Source organism: Neovison vison, chromosome 9, assembly GCF_020171115.1.
Source record: "Neovison vison isolate M4711 chromosome 9, ASM_NN_V1, whole genome shotgun sequence".
In the NCBI taxonomy this organism is placed as follows: Eukaryota; Metazoa; Chordata; class Mammalia; order Carnivora; family Mustelidae; genus Neogale; species Neogale vison.
Genome location: NC_058099.1, coordinates 49,459,586 through 49,476,885, shown reverse-complemented (window position 1 = coordinate 49,476,885; position 17,300 = coordinate 49,459,586). Strand labels below are relative to the sequence as shown.

The 17,300-nt window shown below is 37.1% G+C and overlaps 1 protein-coding gene across 3 annotated transcripts in view; it reads left to right on the top strand.

Annotated features, from left to right (window-relative positions):
• DENND4C (DENN domain containing 4C) overlaps nt 1–17,300 on the top strand; it is a 137,868-nt gene that overhangs the window by 27,422 nt on the left and 93,146 nt on the right. For all 3 annotated transcript variants that reach the window (XM_044265601.1, XM_044265600.1, XM_044265599.1), the window contains exon 2: nt 8,430–8,751. In XM_044265601.1, coding sequence (XP_044121536.1) covers nt 8,447–8,751 — 305 coding nt within the window. In that variant the 5' untranslated portion in view covers nt 8,430–8,446. The remainder of the gene's footprint in view (nt 1–8,429; nt 8,752–17,300) is intronic.

The window sequence follows — 17,300 nt, the reverse complement described above, 5'->3', positions numbered from 1 at the left end:
ATATTTTTGTTACAGTGAGAAAATTGTGTAAACTACATTTAGCTTTATAGATTGAAGTTACTGACATTTTGTTGATATTAACACCATTTATTCATTAATGTGTATGCCATTCTAAATAGCTGGAAAGATTATCTTAGCAATAGTTGGAAAATGAAATTTAATTATTAGACTCTTAATTTTTATAAATATTTTAATTGTGTTTCAAAAGCCTTGGTTAATATAGAGTAATTTTTATTAGAGATAGAGAAGGCCATTTCATAACGATAAAGGGGTCAGTTAATGAAAAGGACGTAACAGTTCTAAATATTTATTATGTTGATAATGGAGCTTCAAAATACGTGAAGCAAAAAACTCGTAAGAATTGAAAGGAGAAATAGATCTGTAATTATAGTCAGAGATTTTAATGTTGTTCTCTAAATAATGGAACAAGGGGACAGAAGATCAGCAAGGATATAGTAGACTTGAACAACACTGTTAACCTACCTGAGAGGCATTTGTAGAGCCATCTGTCCAAAAACAGAATACACATGCTGAAGTGGTAAAGTACACATGGTATATTTATCAAGACAGGCCATATTCTTAGCCATAAAACTAGTCTCAATAAATGTGAAAGAATTCAAGTCATACATAGTGTATTCTCTGACCACAGTGTAATTAAATTAGAAATTAATAGCCAGAGATTCTTGGAAAACTCCGAAGTACAAAATTTGAAAACTGAAAAACATACTTTTTTTTTTTTTAAGATTTTATTTATTTATTTGACAGAGAGAAATCACAAGTAGATGGAGAGGCAGGCAGAGAGAGAGAGAGGGAAGCAGGCTCCCCGCTGAGCAGAGAGCCCGATGCGGGACTCCATCCCAGGACCCTGAGATCATGACCCGAGCCGAAGGCAGCGGCTTAACCCACTGAGCCACCCAGACGCCCCTGAAAAACATACTTTTAAATAGTCCAGTGGTCAAAGAAAATACTTTAAGAAAGGGAAATTAAAAAGCGTTTTGAGCTGAATAAAAAGAAAACATACACACATTTTTGGATGCCATTAAAACATTACCTGGGAGGGGCGCCTGGGTGACTCAGTGGGTTAAAGCCTCTGCCTTTGGCTCAGGTCATGATCCTAGGGTGCTGGGATCGAGCCCCGTATCGGGCTATCTGCTCGGTGGGGAGCCTGCTTCCCTTCCTCTCTCTCTGCCTGCCTCTCTGCCTACTTGTGATCTCTCTCTCTCTGTCAAATAAATAAAAACAATCTTGGGGGCGCCTGGGTGGCTCTGTGGGTTAAGCCGCTGCCTTCGGCTCAGGTCATGATCTCAGCGTCCTGGGATTGAGTCCCGCATCAGGCTCTCTGCTTAGCAGGGAGCCTGCTTCCCTCCCTCTCTCTCTCTGCCTGCCTCTCCGTCTACTTGTGATCTCTCTCTGTCAAATAAATAAATAAAATCTTAATAAATAAATAAATAAATACAATCTTAAACAAACAAACAAACAACATTACTTGGGAGATTTATAAAACTAAATACCTACGATGGAGAAGAGAGGTCTCGAATCAGTGACCCCAGCTTCCACCTTAATAAAGTAGAAAAATAAGAGTGAATTAAATTTTGTGTAAACAGAGGGGAGGAAATAATAAAGATCAAAACAGAAATCAGTGAAACACAAAACAAAAGCAATTGAGAAAAATTAGTGAAGCCAAAAGCTTCTTAGAGAAGATCAATAAAATTGATAAATTTCAGGACACCTGGGTGGCTCAGTGGATTAAGCATCTGCCTTTGGCGGGGGGAGGGGTTCCTGGAATCAAGCCCTGAGCCCTACATTGGGCTCTTTGCTCAGTGGGGAGTCTGCTTCTCCCTCTCCTGCTCTTCACCCCCAACCCCAGCTTCTCTCTTTCTCTTCTCTGTCTCTCAAATAAATAAATAAATAAAATCTTTAAAAAGCTGAGAAATTTCTGATCACACTGGTTAAGGAAAAAGAAGATCCAAATTACTAAATTGGGGATGAAAGAGGTGACATCACTACATATTATACAGATATTAAAAGTATAATAAGGAAATATTATGAATAACTTGTTAGTAAATATGACAGTTTAGGTGAAATGGACAAATTTCTTGAAAGACACTGCTATAGACTGTCTCCTCCCCGCCTTCTGTGATGAAACCAAATTCCCAGGGTGATGGTATTTGGAGGTGGGGCTTTGGAAGGTATTTCGGTCCTGAGGGTAAAACCCTTATGAGGGAAATTATTAAAAGAGATCCCAGAGACATCCCTCCGCTCCTTTCCATCATGTGAGTTACAGTGGAAAGACAGCCTTTTAGAAACTAGGAACTAGACAATAAAGCTGCCAGTGCCCTGATCTTGGACTTCTCAGTCTCAAGAACGGTGAGAAATAAATTTCTGTTGTTTATAAGCCACTCAGTCTATGGCATTCTGGTATAGTAGCTTGAATGGACTAAGACACAAATGATGAAAGTTTATTCAAGTGGAAGTAGGTAACCTGAATAGCCTATATGTTAAAGGAATTGAATTTATAGTTATAAAAACCTACCTCCAAAAAAATACTCCAGACCCAGATGAGGTCACAGGTGAACGAACTATCAAACATTTGAGAAGAAGTAATACCAGTTCTATACAAACTATCCCAGAAACTTGAAAAGGAGGGAATTCTTCCCAACTCATTCTGTGAGACTATCCTTACCTTGGTACCAAAACTGGATAAAGACGTAATTACAAGAAAAGAAAACTACAGACCAGTATCCCTCGTTAACATATATAAAATTTCAAGCAAAATTTTAGCAAATAGAAGTTAAGAATATATAAAGGGGATTATATATAGATCATGACCAAGTGGGGTTTATTTCAGGAATGCAGTGTTGATTAATAACTTGAAAATTAATCATCGTCATTCACTGTGTTTAACAAAGAGAAAAGTTTCATGTCAGTAAATGCGGAAAAAGTTTGTGATAAAGTCTAACATCTGCTCCTGATAGAAGTCTCAGGATTAGAAAGGAATTTTCTTAACTTGATAAAGAGCATTTACAACAAACCTACGTAACAGGTATTTACTGATAAAAAACTGAATGATTTCCTTGTTAAGATTAGGGACAAAATGAAGATGTTTACTCTCAACATTTCTCTCCTTTTTTAAAAAAAAAAAGAATGTATTGATTTAAGTAATGTCTACACCCAGCATGGGACTTGAACTCACAAATCAGAGATCAAGAGTCACAGGCTCTACTGGTAGAGCCTGAGTCAGGTGCCTCTCCTTTTTTTTCCTTTTAAATCAAAGAAATGTGTATTAAAACCTCTCTATACCGATTTTACTCTAACACAATAAACATAAATACAGTTGTAACACCCATTGGATCGTAGATACACTACTGTTGCAGTGGTAAATTGGTATATTCTTTTCTTTTTTTTATTTTAATCTTTTTTTTTTTTAAGATTTTATTTACTTATTTGACAGAGATCACAAGTAGGTAGAGAGGCAGGCAGAGAGAGAGGGGGAAGCAGGCTCCCCGCCAAGCAAAGAGCCCGATGCGGGACTCGATCCCAGGACCCTGAGATCATGACCTGAGCCGAAGGCAGCGGCTTAACCCACTGAGCCACCCAGGCACCCGGTATATTCTTTTCAAAAGACAAGAAGCATGTAATAATAGTTATGCATGGGTTTATATACTCTGATCTAGAAAGCTGGTTCTGGGAGTTCACTCTGTAACTTACCTGAAGCCCAGAAGGTGAATATAGAGAGATGCTTATTGATATATTCTCTTGTTTTTATTGTGGCAAATATGTATAACATTTATCATTTATAAATATACACTTAAGTGGTGTTAAGTACATTGCCAGGGTTGTATAACCATTGGCACCACTATGCTCAAAACTTTTCCATCATCCCCAACATAAACTCTGTACCCACTAAACAGTAACTCTCCATTCTGTCCCTTCCCAGCCCCTGGTAACCTCTACTTTATGTTTTCTGTATTTATTCAGTGTACCTCATATAGGACCCATATAATATTTGTTCGGTGTCTTTCTGGGTTATTTCACTTAGCATAAAGTTTTCAGATTTCATCCATGTTACAGCATTTATCAAAATTCCATTTTTTTAAATGACTGAATAATACTGTTATATAAATAATATCACATTAAATTTATTTATTTATATTTTGGATGGATATTTGGGTTGTTTTTACTGTTTGGTTACTGTGAATAACGCTGCTGTGACTCGCGATGCTGAGCACCTTTTCATGTGCTTATGGTCATTTGTATATCTTTGGTCAGCATTTCTTCTGAACACTGCACTGAATGTTCTGCCTAGTACAGTAAGATGAGAAAAAGAAATAAAAGGCATCTGTATTGGAAAGAAAGAAGTAAAATTGTCTTTATTCATAGATACTTTATTATCTACGTAGAGAATTTGATGGTACCTACAAAATTCTGCAACTTGTAACTGTATGAAGATTGCAATATATAAGGTCAAGATATAAAATTAAGTGTATCTCTGTAGTAGCAAAGAATAATTGGAAATTGAGCTAAAAAGGAAACAGCATCATTTATAATAGCATTAATTGTTATGTATTTAAGCAAAGTCTGATAAGATGTGAAGGACATAAACTATAAACTATAAAACATTAATGAGAGAAAGTTTTACAAATCTCAATAAATGTAGAGATGAACCTTGTTTGTGGATTTGAAGACTCATCATTGATAGTCTTCCTTAAGTTGACCTATGGTTTCAATACAATGCTAGTTAAATCTTAGTAGGCTTTTTTTTTGGGGGGGGGTGTTGGTAGAAATGAACAGGCTGATTCTGAAATGCTTATTGAAATGTAAAGGACCTAAAACAGAATAATCAAAACAGTTTTGAACAAGAACAGAGTTGAGGACTAACACTTCCTGATATCAAGATTTATTATAAAGCTACAGTAATCAAAATCATTTGGTACTGACATTAATAGACAAATAGGTCAGTGGAAATAAAGAATACAGAGATGAATATAAACATGTTGGTCATTTGGTTTTTGACTAAAGGTACAAAGGCAGAACAGTTGGGAAAAGTTCTCTTTTTCAATCAGCGGTACTGGAAAAATTGGGAATCTGTATATAAAAAGTGGATCTTTATTCAGACCTCACTATATACAAAAACTAACTCAAAATGGATCATAGACCTAAGTGTTAAACTTGAAATTATAAAACTTTTAGAGGAAAACAGACGCACCTTTGTGACCTTAGATTAGATAGTGATTTCTTAAATATGATACCACAAGCATGCCCCATAAAAGAACAGGTTGGTAAACTGAACTTCAAAAATAAAAACTTCTGCCTTTCAAAAGGTACTACTGTTAGAGTAAAAAGATGAGTCAAAGATTGGGAGGAAATACGTTTTAAGTATATGCCTGATAAATGATTTTTCTATAGAATATATAAGGAACTTCAGGGGCTCCTGGGTAGCTCAGTCGGTTAAGCGCCTGTCTTCGGCTTAGGTTATGATCATGAGATTCCATGAGATGGGGTCGAGTCCTGCACCAGGCTCCCTGCTTCCCTGCTCAGCAGATAGCCTGCTTTTCTCTCTCCCTCTGCTGCCACCTCCCCCTCCTCCACCCCCCTCCAGTGTTCTCTCTCTCTTTCTTTCTGTGTCAAATAAATAAATAAATAAATAAATAAACAAACAAATCTTAAAAAACTATTAAAGAACTTTAAAAACTCAAGAATGGGGGTACCTGGATGTGGCTCAGTTGGTTGACCGTCTGACTCTGGGTTCAACTTAGACGGTGATCTCAGGGTTGTGAGATTGAGCCCTGTGTGGGGCTCTGCTATCAGCGGGGAGTCTCCTTGTCCCTCTCCCTCCCCTTTGCCTTTTCTGCTCTACCCCTTCTCCTGCTAGCACACAAGCTTTCTCATTTTCTCTCTCTCTAAAATAAATAAATAAAATCTTAAAAAACAAATAAACAAAAAACAACTAAAGAGTGAGTAAACAAACAGACCAAGTAGAAAATAGGCAATGATTTGAACAGAAGCTTCACTGAAGGAAATACATGGAAGGAAAATAAGCACATGAAAATGGGGTTAACATCACTAGTCATTAGAAACATGCAGTTCACTGGGTACCTGGTAGCTCAGTCAGATAAGCATCTGGACTCTCGATCTCAGGGTTGTGAATTCAAGCCCTGAGTTGGGCTTCATATTAATTGTGGAACCTACTTTAAAAAAAAAAAAAAGCAAATTAAAATGATAGTAAGTATCACTTTAGGCATATTAGAGTTACCTACATTTAAAAGACTGACCGTATGGAGCTTTAGGGAGGGTGTGGGACAACTGGAAGTCTCACATACCAATGGTAGGAATATGAAATGGTATACTCACCTAGGAAGGTGTTCGGCAGTTTTTTAGAACTGTGTTTACCTAGCAGGTGATGCAATCCTTTCATCTTAAGAATGACCTAAGGTGAATGAAAGCATATGTCCGGAAGGCTGATACATGGGTGTTTATGACAGCTTTATTTGTAGTAACTCCAAACGGAAAATAACCCAAATGTCTTAGTAAGGTCAGTAGGTAAACATACTGTGGTGTACTCAGCGGTGGAATAATGCTTTGCAATAAAAAGGAATGAGGGGCACCTGGCTGGCTCAGTCGGTAGGGCAGATGAATCTTCATTTCCAGGTTGTGAGCTGGGTATAGAAATTACTTAAAAAATTAAAAAAAAAAATACAAATAGGAAAGAACTATTGTTATAAACAACAGCATGAATGAATCTCAAAATAGTTACAAAGAAAGGTAGACAAAAAAGAATGCATGCTATAGGTGGTGCCTGGGTGGCTCAGTGGGTTAAAGCCTCTGCCTTTGGCTAGGGTTGTGATCCCAGGATCCTGGGATTGAGCCCTGAGTCGGGCTCTCTGCTGAGCCTGCTTCCCTTCCTCTCTCTCTCTGCCTGCCTCTCTGCCTACTTGTGATCTCGGTCAAATAAATACATAAAATCTTTAAAAAAAAAGAATGCATTCTGTATGATTCCATATATATCAGTTCTAAAAACTATAGTGACAAAGCAGATTACTCATTGCCTGGGGAGGAAGAGATATGAGGGGGTATATGAAAATTCGGGGTTTGAGTGGATATGTTTACTGTCTTGATTGTGGTAATGATTTCACAGGTATATATATATTTATGAAAATTTATACTCTAAATATGTACATTTTATTGTATGTAAATTGTACTTAAAGTTTTAATTTTAATTTTTTGGAAGATTTTGTTGATTTATTTGACAGACAGAGATCACAAGAAGGCGGAGTGGGCGGAGCATGTTTGCCACTGAGCAGAGAGCCCCATGAGGGGCTCGATCCCAGGACTCTGAGCTCATGACCTGTGACCTGAGCTGAAGGCAGAGGCTTAACCCACGGAGCCACCCAGGCCCCAAATAAAGTTGATTTTAAAAAGCACATGAAATCCGTGAAAATATTTAAAACCTTAGAAGCCTAATTTTATTTTTAGAGGTGCCAAGTTTAGAGATAATAGAAATCCGGACTCAATGTTCATAATCTCTGGGTTTCTACTATGTATTACCTAAGTCTTTTAATATGTGTTTATGTATAATTTTGTCTTCTTTGGTTATAGTATTTTATACCTTATCTGGTATTTATATAGGAAATACATAATGACTTCTGAACTTACTTAGTTTACATGGTGTTCTCATAAAGTTCCTTTTCCATAAGGAACAGACTCCTAACTGGATTAGGAGACCAGTTTGATCATGTTTATTACTATTACCTTTATTATTATTATTTTTTTGTCTTAGACCTTGACTTAATTTGTGATGAACTCAATTCATTTGTTTAAATTTGAAGCGTAGGGCGCCTGGGTGGCTCAGTGAGTTAAGCCACTGCCTTCGGCTCAGGTCATGATCTCAGGGTCCTGGGATCGAGTCCCGCATCGGGCTCTCTGCTCAGCAGGGAGCCTGCTTCTCTCTCTTTCTCTCTCTCTCTCTCTCTCTCTGCCTGCCTCTCTGTCTACTTGTGATCTCTGTCTGTCAAATAAATAAATAAAATCTTTAAAAAAAAAAAAACAACAAATGTGAAGCTTAGCCTTAGGAATTTGGTAACCAGAAGAGAATGATTTTTTTTTAATGGTCTGAAGTGTGTTCACTAAGTGCATTTGCTGAAGCACCATAGCCCGTTTGATTATTCTGACAGTTTCATTATTCTTCACAGGGTCTTGGCACATGAGAGGATCATAGTTGCCTTACAAATGAGTTGATTCTGTAAACTTGTACTTGGAGCAGGTAAAAGCTGACAAGATAATACTGAAACAGGCTGCTTCTCTGGAAGGACAGCAGTTGGATTATAAATCCAGCTGGGTGATCACTGCTAACTCAGGAGTATTTGACTTTAGGAAGTCAAGATGAAGTGTCTTATTTAATGGATGTCTTTTTTCTTTTTTTCCTCTTCTAGGAAATACAGTAGCAACCATGATAGAAGATAAAGGGCCAAGAGTGACTGACTACTTTGTTGTGGCAGGTCTCACTGACACATCTACTCTTTTAGATCAAGAACTAAATCGTTTAGATACTAAGTCAACTGGGCCCAAAGCTCCCATTACAGACATTGCAGTTATTAACAAATCTGCTGGCGAAACAGTACCTGAAGGTTACACCTGTGTTGAAGCCACTCCATCAGCTCTCCAAGCGAATTTGAACTATGGAAGTCTGAAAAGCCCAGAACTTTTCCTCTGTTACAAGAGAGCAAGAGATAAACCACCCCTTACCGACATTGGGTATGGTGACTTACTTTCTTTTGCTGTTGTGAAGGAAATAACATTTATTCAAAGTGCATGGAAATAGAAATTTTAAATCCTTGGTAGTTCTGTTACTTGTTATTTCAGGATCGAGTGTAGTAAGATATTATATATCTCTATCCACCCTTACTGAATTTCTCTGCATTGTACTTGAATCATTAGATCATTTCCTTTCAGAAGATTGAAATGAAGGCATTAGAGCCTGAAATATGATTCCATTTCTCTTGTACTTTTTAGATAAGCTTAGTAATTAAAAATAAAAGAGCAAGAAGCTATAATAAAAGACTATATTTTTAAGGAACTACTTAGGTTATGTGTTGAGGTTTTGTGAAGCCCTGAACTCCTTTAACAAAGGAACATTCCTGTTTAAAAAATAAACAAAAAATTGTGCTGTGCGGATTTTAGTCCCAGAGGGAGGAGGTATTTACAATTTAGAATGAGTGTAGTTGTTATAAGGCATTTAGTATCTAGTCCACAGCCAGAGAAGTACATTCTTTGTAAAAGCCCTTTTCCCAAAAATGTCTACATTGACCCTCTTTTGCAAATGAGATGCTTTTAGAATACCTATAATTACTACTTTAATAGGTATACATGTCATGTATTAAGCTGTTCTGATTAGTAAAAACATATAGGTATTTGAGAGCATCTTAGGAAGTATTTGGGATCAGCTTGTCCATTTATGTAAAATATGAAGTTGGAATTTTGGTGGGGATTGCATTTAATCTATAGATCAAATTATGGAGTACTGCCATCTTTATACCAATTAAATCTTTTAACTTATGAATGTGAGTTATCTTTCCCTTTATTTAGACCTTTAGTATCTTTCAGCAGTGTTTTGTAGTTTTTAGTGTACAAGTCTTTCACCTTTTAATTCGTTTTATTCCTACGTATCTTATTCTTTTGGATTCTATTAAAAATGGGATTGTTTTCTTGATTTCTTTTTAGATTGTTCATTGCTGTTGTATACAAACACAGCTGAATTTTAATTTCATGTGTTAATCTTATACCCTGCAAGTTTGCTGAATTCATTGGCTCTAATAGCTTTCTTTTGGATATTCAGGGATTTTTAAAAAATATATAGGATCATGTTGTCTGCATATATAGCTAGTTTTACTCCTTCCTTTGCAGTTTGTTATATTTGCTCCCTTGTCTTGTTGCTCCATCTAGAACTTAACGACAGTGTTGAATAGTGGTAGCAAAAACAGACATTCTTGGCTCATTCCTGATCTTAGGTGGAAAGCTTTCAGTCTTTCACCCTTGAATATGATATTAGCTGTGGGTTTTTCATAAATGCCAATTATCATATTAAGAAAGGTCCCTTCTGGGCGCCTGGGTGGCTCAGTGGGTTAAGCCGCTGCCTTCGGCTCAGGTCATGATCTCAGGGTCCTGGGATCGAGGCCCGCATCGGGCTCTCTACTCAGCGGGGAGCCTGCTTCCTCCTCTCTCTCTGCCTGCCTCTCTGCCTGCTTGTGATCTCTCTCTGTCAAATAAATAAAATAAAATCTTTTTTTAAAAAAAAAAAAGAAAGGTCCCTTCTGTTTCTGATTTTATGAGAGATTTGTCATGAAATTGTGTTGGATATTTTTCAGATGCTTTCTTTGTTAATTGAGATCATGCAGGCATTTCCTTCTTTCTATTAATGTGATGTACTACATTGATTTTCTTATGTCAGATCTCTTAATGTCATCACAATACCACATTGTAGAAATGATTGATTACTTAATATCATCATATATCCAAATTTTCCTGATTGTCTCATGAAGTTGTTGTTGTTTGTTGTTGTTTTTTCTTTTAATGGTTGCTGGTCTGTCTTCTCTTTTTTTAAAGGTTTTATTTATTTATTTGACAGAGAGAGAGATCACAAGTAGGCAGAGAGGCAGGCAGAGGGGGAAGGGAAGGAGGTTCCCCACTGAGCAGAGAGCCCCATGTGGGGCTCAATCCCAGGACCCTGAGATCATGACCTGGGCCAAAGGCAGAGGCTTAACCCACTGAGCCACCCAGGCGCCCCATGATGTTTCCGGTAATAGTTGTTCAGATATTAAGAAAGGTAATGAGCTGTTCCGTTTGACCACCACTTGTTGTCTTTGTCATCTCCTCTACTTTTGCAGTTGAGCTCTGGGGAAGTGGCCTTAGGTCCTCATTACATTCAGATTTCTGAAGTCAAAGGATGATTTGTCATTCTCTTACCTGACATTTATGCAGCATCTGTCTGACTCCTTTAGTATTGGCCACCTTGTTGAGCTCTGTGGTTCTCCTTCAAGTCAATACAGTTAGGATCGTAGTCATATAGCTTTATAGGATCCCTGGGAACAGGAGCCAAGTTAGAAAGGGTTGAGAAATTATTGGAATTGGATTAATAGAGCTTTTTGAAAGCTTGACTTTAAGAGACAGAAGATAGTTATGGGCCTTGCTATTCAAACTGTGGTCGTTGAACCAATATCATCTGTAAGGCCTGGAAAATGTTAGAACTTCAGAGTCTCAGGCACTGCCCCAAACCTCCTGAATTAGAATCTGTATTTTGACAAAATCCCCAGAAGCAACTGCTGAGGATACGTGGGGGGTAAGGCAGTATGGAGTCATGGGCTGTTTTTTAACTTTCTTCCAGAGGATAACCTTAAACATCTTTATTTGAAGGAAATAAACCAATGGAAAAGAAAGGGTGAAAATAAAAGAACAAGGGGATATTTGATAGAATAAAATGATGAAACAGATTGAAGGGGTAATGTCAGCAGCATCGATGACTGCATTAGCCTTTAATGGGAGGGGCTTTTCCTTAGAGAAGGGGTAAGGAGGTTAATATTGGTAATTCAGGACATGTAATAGTTTTATGATAGTTCTTTTCATTTTCTCCACGAGTTTTTTAAGAAGGTAGGTAATATCCATAGAAGGATGGGTACAGTGTAAAGTTTTGGTAATATCAATGTCAGTTGGTGCAAATCAAGCCAGGGACATAACTTGTGTTTCAGGCTCCAATGTTGACTGTTAGCTGTCTCTAAAGAACATCTTTTCATATCCTCCTCCTCATCCCCCCAACGATGCAGTCATGATTGAAAGGATTTGTAGCTTTCAGAGACTGTTGTTGCTTGTGGTTCAGGGGCACAACTTGAGATGATGACTTAGCTAATTATACTTAGATTCTTTCAGATTGCAGGTCACTCTTTCATATACGTCTTGTAGTTCCCCCAGTTTACAGATCCAGGTTTCCTAGAGTGTAGGTTGTCTTTTAGTTAATCATGCTGGTAAATTTTTCTTTCCAGATCAGATAATTGTTAATATCTGGTGACTGCAATATTTTGACCTATCCACCCCACTTTCCCTCCATTTAAGCGTGTGAGTGAGGAGATGAGATATTCATCAGGGTTGTTTTATTTTTTTTTAGAAAAATGTTATTTAAGTTTAAAGTATAAAGACCTCATATTCCCCCATAATATCAAATACTCTGTGAAGTATGATTTAAATAGTACAATATAGGGGCACCTGGGTGGCTCAGTGGGTTGGGCCTCTGCCTTTGGCTCAGGTCTTGATCTTGGGGTCCTGGGATCGAGCCCCGCATCGGGCTCTCTGCTCAGTGGGGAGCCTGCTTCCCCCTCTCTCTCTGCCTGCCTCTCTGCCTCTTGTCAAATAAATAAATAAAATCCTTAAATAATACAATATATTATCTTATGTGTCAGATATGTTTATTAAGATAAAGAATCACAAATTACTGTATACTTTTCTTATTTTCCCCATTTATCAGATTCATTGATTTAAAAAAATATATTTTTATTTATTTGAGAGAGTGAGAGTGCACGTGTGCGTGAGAGAGAGAGAGAGAGTATGCACTCCCATGAGTGAGCAGAAGGGGTGGGGGCAGAGGGAGAGGGAGAAGCAGATTCTCTGCATAATTTTTCTATTATTTATTGACATTTTGCAGAGTCTTGCCAGTTGTCTTATAGAATGTCCCCCACTCTAGATTTATCTGATTGTTTCCTCCTTACGTAGATTAACTTAGTATCTTATTGTCAGTTTACTGGATGTTAGTTTTAAAGTCTGAATTAAATTTATGAGTATTTTTAGCAAGAATACTTACAGGTAGGGCTAGCATTAGGAAGGGATGTAGTGTCCATTGTCCCATAATTAGTGATGTGTTCAGTTCAGTCACTTAGTTAAGATGGAATTGCCAGATATCTTTTGTTATTTTCATTGTTATTTAAGTAATTTGTACAGTTTTGGGCCTTGTTTAAATACCTGGTTCCCTAGTTCCTTTTCACCTCTCATTTTTTAGGATCCTTTGATCATTGCCTGAATTAGATCTTATATGGCAGGGGATGTAAAATGAGACTTTTCTAATTCTGTCATTTAAAAAATAAATATTTTAACTGGCAGTTTTCTCAGAGAGCTTGAATGAAGTTCTTTCTATTCTCTCTCTTTTATTGTTTTGAGAATAACTAAGAAACTGGATTTTAATTTATTCTGTGTGATTAAAAACCTATTATAATCCTTAGTTTGTTTGCTCCTATGGTCCCAGGTTTGGCCAGTGGGAGCCCTTTCCAGCTGACTGCTTTCCCAAACAAAATCTGGATTTGTGTGTGTTCGTTGTTACTGAGGTGTCATATATACACACACACACACACACATATGTTCATATATATATGAGCTCCTTATCCTTGGAATAAGACCTATCAAGCATTTACAGAGTACTTACTGTGTTAAAAAACTGTATGAAGCAGTGTTTCTGTGTGGTTATGTTATCCATTTGTTATACAGTATGCAGTTAGGTTCATCTGTTTCTATTTGTGTTAAACTTGTTTTAGAAATATTTTCTGATAATATGGAAAATACTGTCACAGCTCAAAACATGTAAAAAGATATATTTAGAGAAGTATTGCTTCAGTCTTTGTTTCCTTTACTTTTTTCTCCATACTTTCTGCCCTCTTCTCCCCTGTTAATGCACTTTTTGATTTATCCTTTCACTGTATTTTTACAAAAATAAACACATAAGTATATTTTTATACACTTATTTATACTCTTAAACAAACCATAAGTACACAATACACTATTTTACACTTTGCTTTTGTCACCCAACAGTATATCCTCGGAATCACTCTGTATTTGAACATGGAGGTCTTTCTCATTTTTTTTGTAACTCTGTAGTACCTGTTTGTGTGGATGTATGTACTTTATTCATCCAAACCTCTGTGAGGGACACTTGGGTTCTGTCCAGTCTTGTGCTATGACAGGAATGCTTTGGTGAATAACTGTGTATGTATTATTACATATTTGTAGAAGTGTATTTTCAGGTTGTCCTGGAAGGGCATTGCTGGGATAAAAGATAAATGCATGCGTAATTCTCTTAAATCTTACCACATTTCTCTGCATTGTGTCATGCGACCATCAATATATGATACATGTGCTTCTTTCCCTCCAGTCCTAACCACAAAATAGGTGATCAAATTTTTTGAATTTTTGTCAGTCTCACAGTTGAGAGGCTGACAAAAATTTAAAAGTTTGATACTGACAAAAATTAAAAAATTTGATCATCTGTTTTGTGTCAGAGTAATTTTAATGAGATTAACTTTTTTTTCATTTTTTTAAGGACTGTTTTCCATTTTTTTTCTTTTGTGAATTGTTAATGTCTTTGGGCACTGACTTTGTTTATGTCTTTTTAACAACGGGGTTTTGGGATGCCTGGTGGCTCAGTTGGTTGAGTGTCTGCCTTCGGCTCAGGTGGTGATCCCAGGGTCCTGGGATTGAGTCGCACATCGAGAACCCTGCTTCTCCCCTGCCTGCCACTCCCTCTGCTTGTGCTGGTGCTCTCTCTTGCTCTACCTGACAAATAAATGAAATCTTAAAATATAATTAAAAAAAAAAACAAACAGGTTTTGGCCTTGGTTTGTGTTTGTTTTTACAGTATGTCTTTATGTATTAGGAAGGTGAACTTTTTGTGAAATAAGTTGCCAGATTTTTTTTCAGGTTTATAATATGTCTTTTCACTTACATTTTTTCATGTAGAGTTTACTTGATGAAATTTCTTTTCTTTTAAGATTATTTATTTATTGGGACGCCTGGGTGGCTCAGTTGGTTAAGCAGCTGCCTTCGGCTCAGGTCACGATCCCAGAGTCTTGGGATCGAGTCCCACATCGGGCTCCTTGCTTGGCAGGGAGCCTGCTTCTCCCTCTGCCTTTGCCTGCCATTCTGTCTGTCTGTGCTCGCTCTCTCTCTCCCTCTCTCTCTAATAAATAAATAAAATCTTTTAAAAAAAAATTATTTATTTATTTATTTGGCAGAGAGAGAGAGAGAGAGAGAGAGAGAGATCGCACATAGGCAGAGAGGAAGGGGGAAGGAGGCTCCCTGCTGAGCAGAGAGCCTGATGCGGGGCTCAAACCCAGGACCCTGAGATCATGACCTGAGCTGAAGGCAGAGGCTTTAACCCACTGAGCTACCCAGGCACCCCAGAAGTTTATTTTATTGCTTCCGAATTTTGAGTCATAGTTATATTTTTCCCAGTGCTGAGTTTTCTTTTAGTACTAGTATGTTTTCATTCTTGACATTTGTTTTTTTTTAAAGATTTTATATATTTATTTGTCAGAGAGAGAGAGCACAAGCAGGGGGCTCCGGCAGGAAGGGCAGGCAGAGCAGGCAGAGGGAGAAGCAGGCTCCCCACTGAGCAAGGAGCCCCAGGACCCTGTGATCATGACCTGAGCCGAAGGCAGCAGCTTAACCCACTGACATTTCCATTCTTGACGTTTATATCTGTGATCTGCTGGAGCTTTTTCTGGTATATGGTGTGAAGTTCAGATACACAGTTTTATTTTTTCAGAAATGGTAGTTCAGTTATTCAAGCACTGCTTATTACTATTAAAAGCCCATATTTCTCACAGTATATTGAGGTGTCACCTTTATCCATTTCTGGTATTTCTTTTGTGTTTGTTGTTCCTTCTATTGACTCATTTGCCAGTACTATCCTGATTTATCCTGATTTAAATATAGAGGCTCTATACTGTATTTTAATATTTAGTTGAGTTTTATCAGTTTTATTGAGACATAATTCAGATATCACACAATTCAACCCTTTCAGGTATACAATTTATTGGTCATTAGTATATTCAGAGATTTGTGCAGTTATTACAGCTAATTTTAGAACATTTTCATCCCCCTAAAAGGAGACCCTGTATTCATCAGCAGCCGTTCTCTGATGTCCCTTTCCACCCTCTAGCCCTAGGCAGCTACTGATCTAATTTTGTCTTCATAGGTGTGCCTATTCAGGGCATTTCATATAAATGGAATCATACTACTTGTGGTCTTTTTTGTGTAGGTTCTTTCAGTTAACATGGTTACAAGACATCGATCTTGTACCTCGTATTAGTACCTCATTGCCCTTTTTTTTTTGTTAAGTTTATTTATTTAAGTAATCTCTGCACCCATTGTGGAACTCAAACTCGTGATCCTGAGATCAAGAGTCAAACGCTCTTCTGACTGAGCCATGCAGGCACACCTGTACTTCATTGCTTTTTATTGCTGGACAATATTCTGTTATATGCATATGGCACATTTTATGTATCTTTCCAGTAGTTGGTGGCCTTAGATTGTTTCCACTTTTGGGCTGTTATGAATAATGCTGTTAAATGTGTATTTGCATACCAGTATTTGTGCAGATGGATGTTTTCATTTCTCTTGGGTATATTTCTAGAAGTAGAATTGCTGAGTTATACAGAAGTTCCATGCTTAACCCTTTGAGGAACCACTGGACTGTTTTTCAAAGCAGTATTGCTTCCCACCAGCATTGTATAGAGATTCCAGTTTCTCTGTACTCTCACCTTACCAGCACTTGTAATTGTGTCTTTTGATTATAGCCTTCCCAGTGTATGTGAAGTGGTACGTATCTTATCGTGGTTTTGATTTGCAGTCCCCTAATGGCCAGGATGTTGAGTCTCTTTTCACGTGCTTTTGGCCATATCTTCTTTGGAGAAATGCCTATTTAGATTTTTTGTCCACTTTAAAAATAAAAAAAGAAAAGGCCTTATTTTAATAATTTTAGTTTTACAGAAGAGTTTTTAAGGATAGTACGGACAGTTCCCATATATTCTTTGTCTGCCCTGTATCCATTTTTAAATTGCTATTTATCTTTTTATATTTATTTATAAGAGTTCTTTATATATTCTGGAAAGGATATTCTAATTAGATATATGATTTGCAAATATTTTCTTGAATTTTATGGGTTGTCTTTCCACTTTCTTGATGGCATCACTTGTGGAACGAAAGTTTTTTTATTTTGATGAATCCAGTTTTTAATTTTTTTTTTTTTTTTTGTCACTTGTGCTTTGGTATCCTGTATAAGGCTTTGTCAAACCCAAGGTCACAAATTTTTATTCCTGTCTTTTTCCTAAGTTTTATAGTTCTATCTCTTACATTTAAGTGTTTGATCCATATCTGGTATGTAGTGTAAGGAAGGGATCCAACTTCTTTTTCTCTTGCATTTTTGATTTATTTTTTTATTTTTTTAAGATTTTATTTATTTAATTGACAGAGATAGAGATCACAGTAGGTAG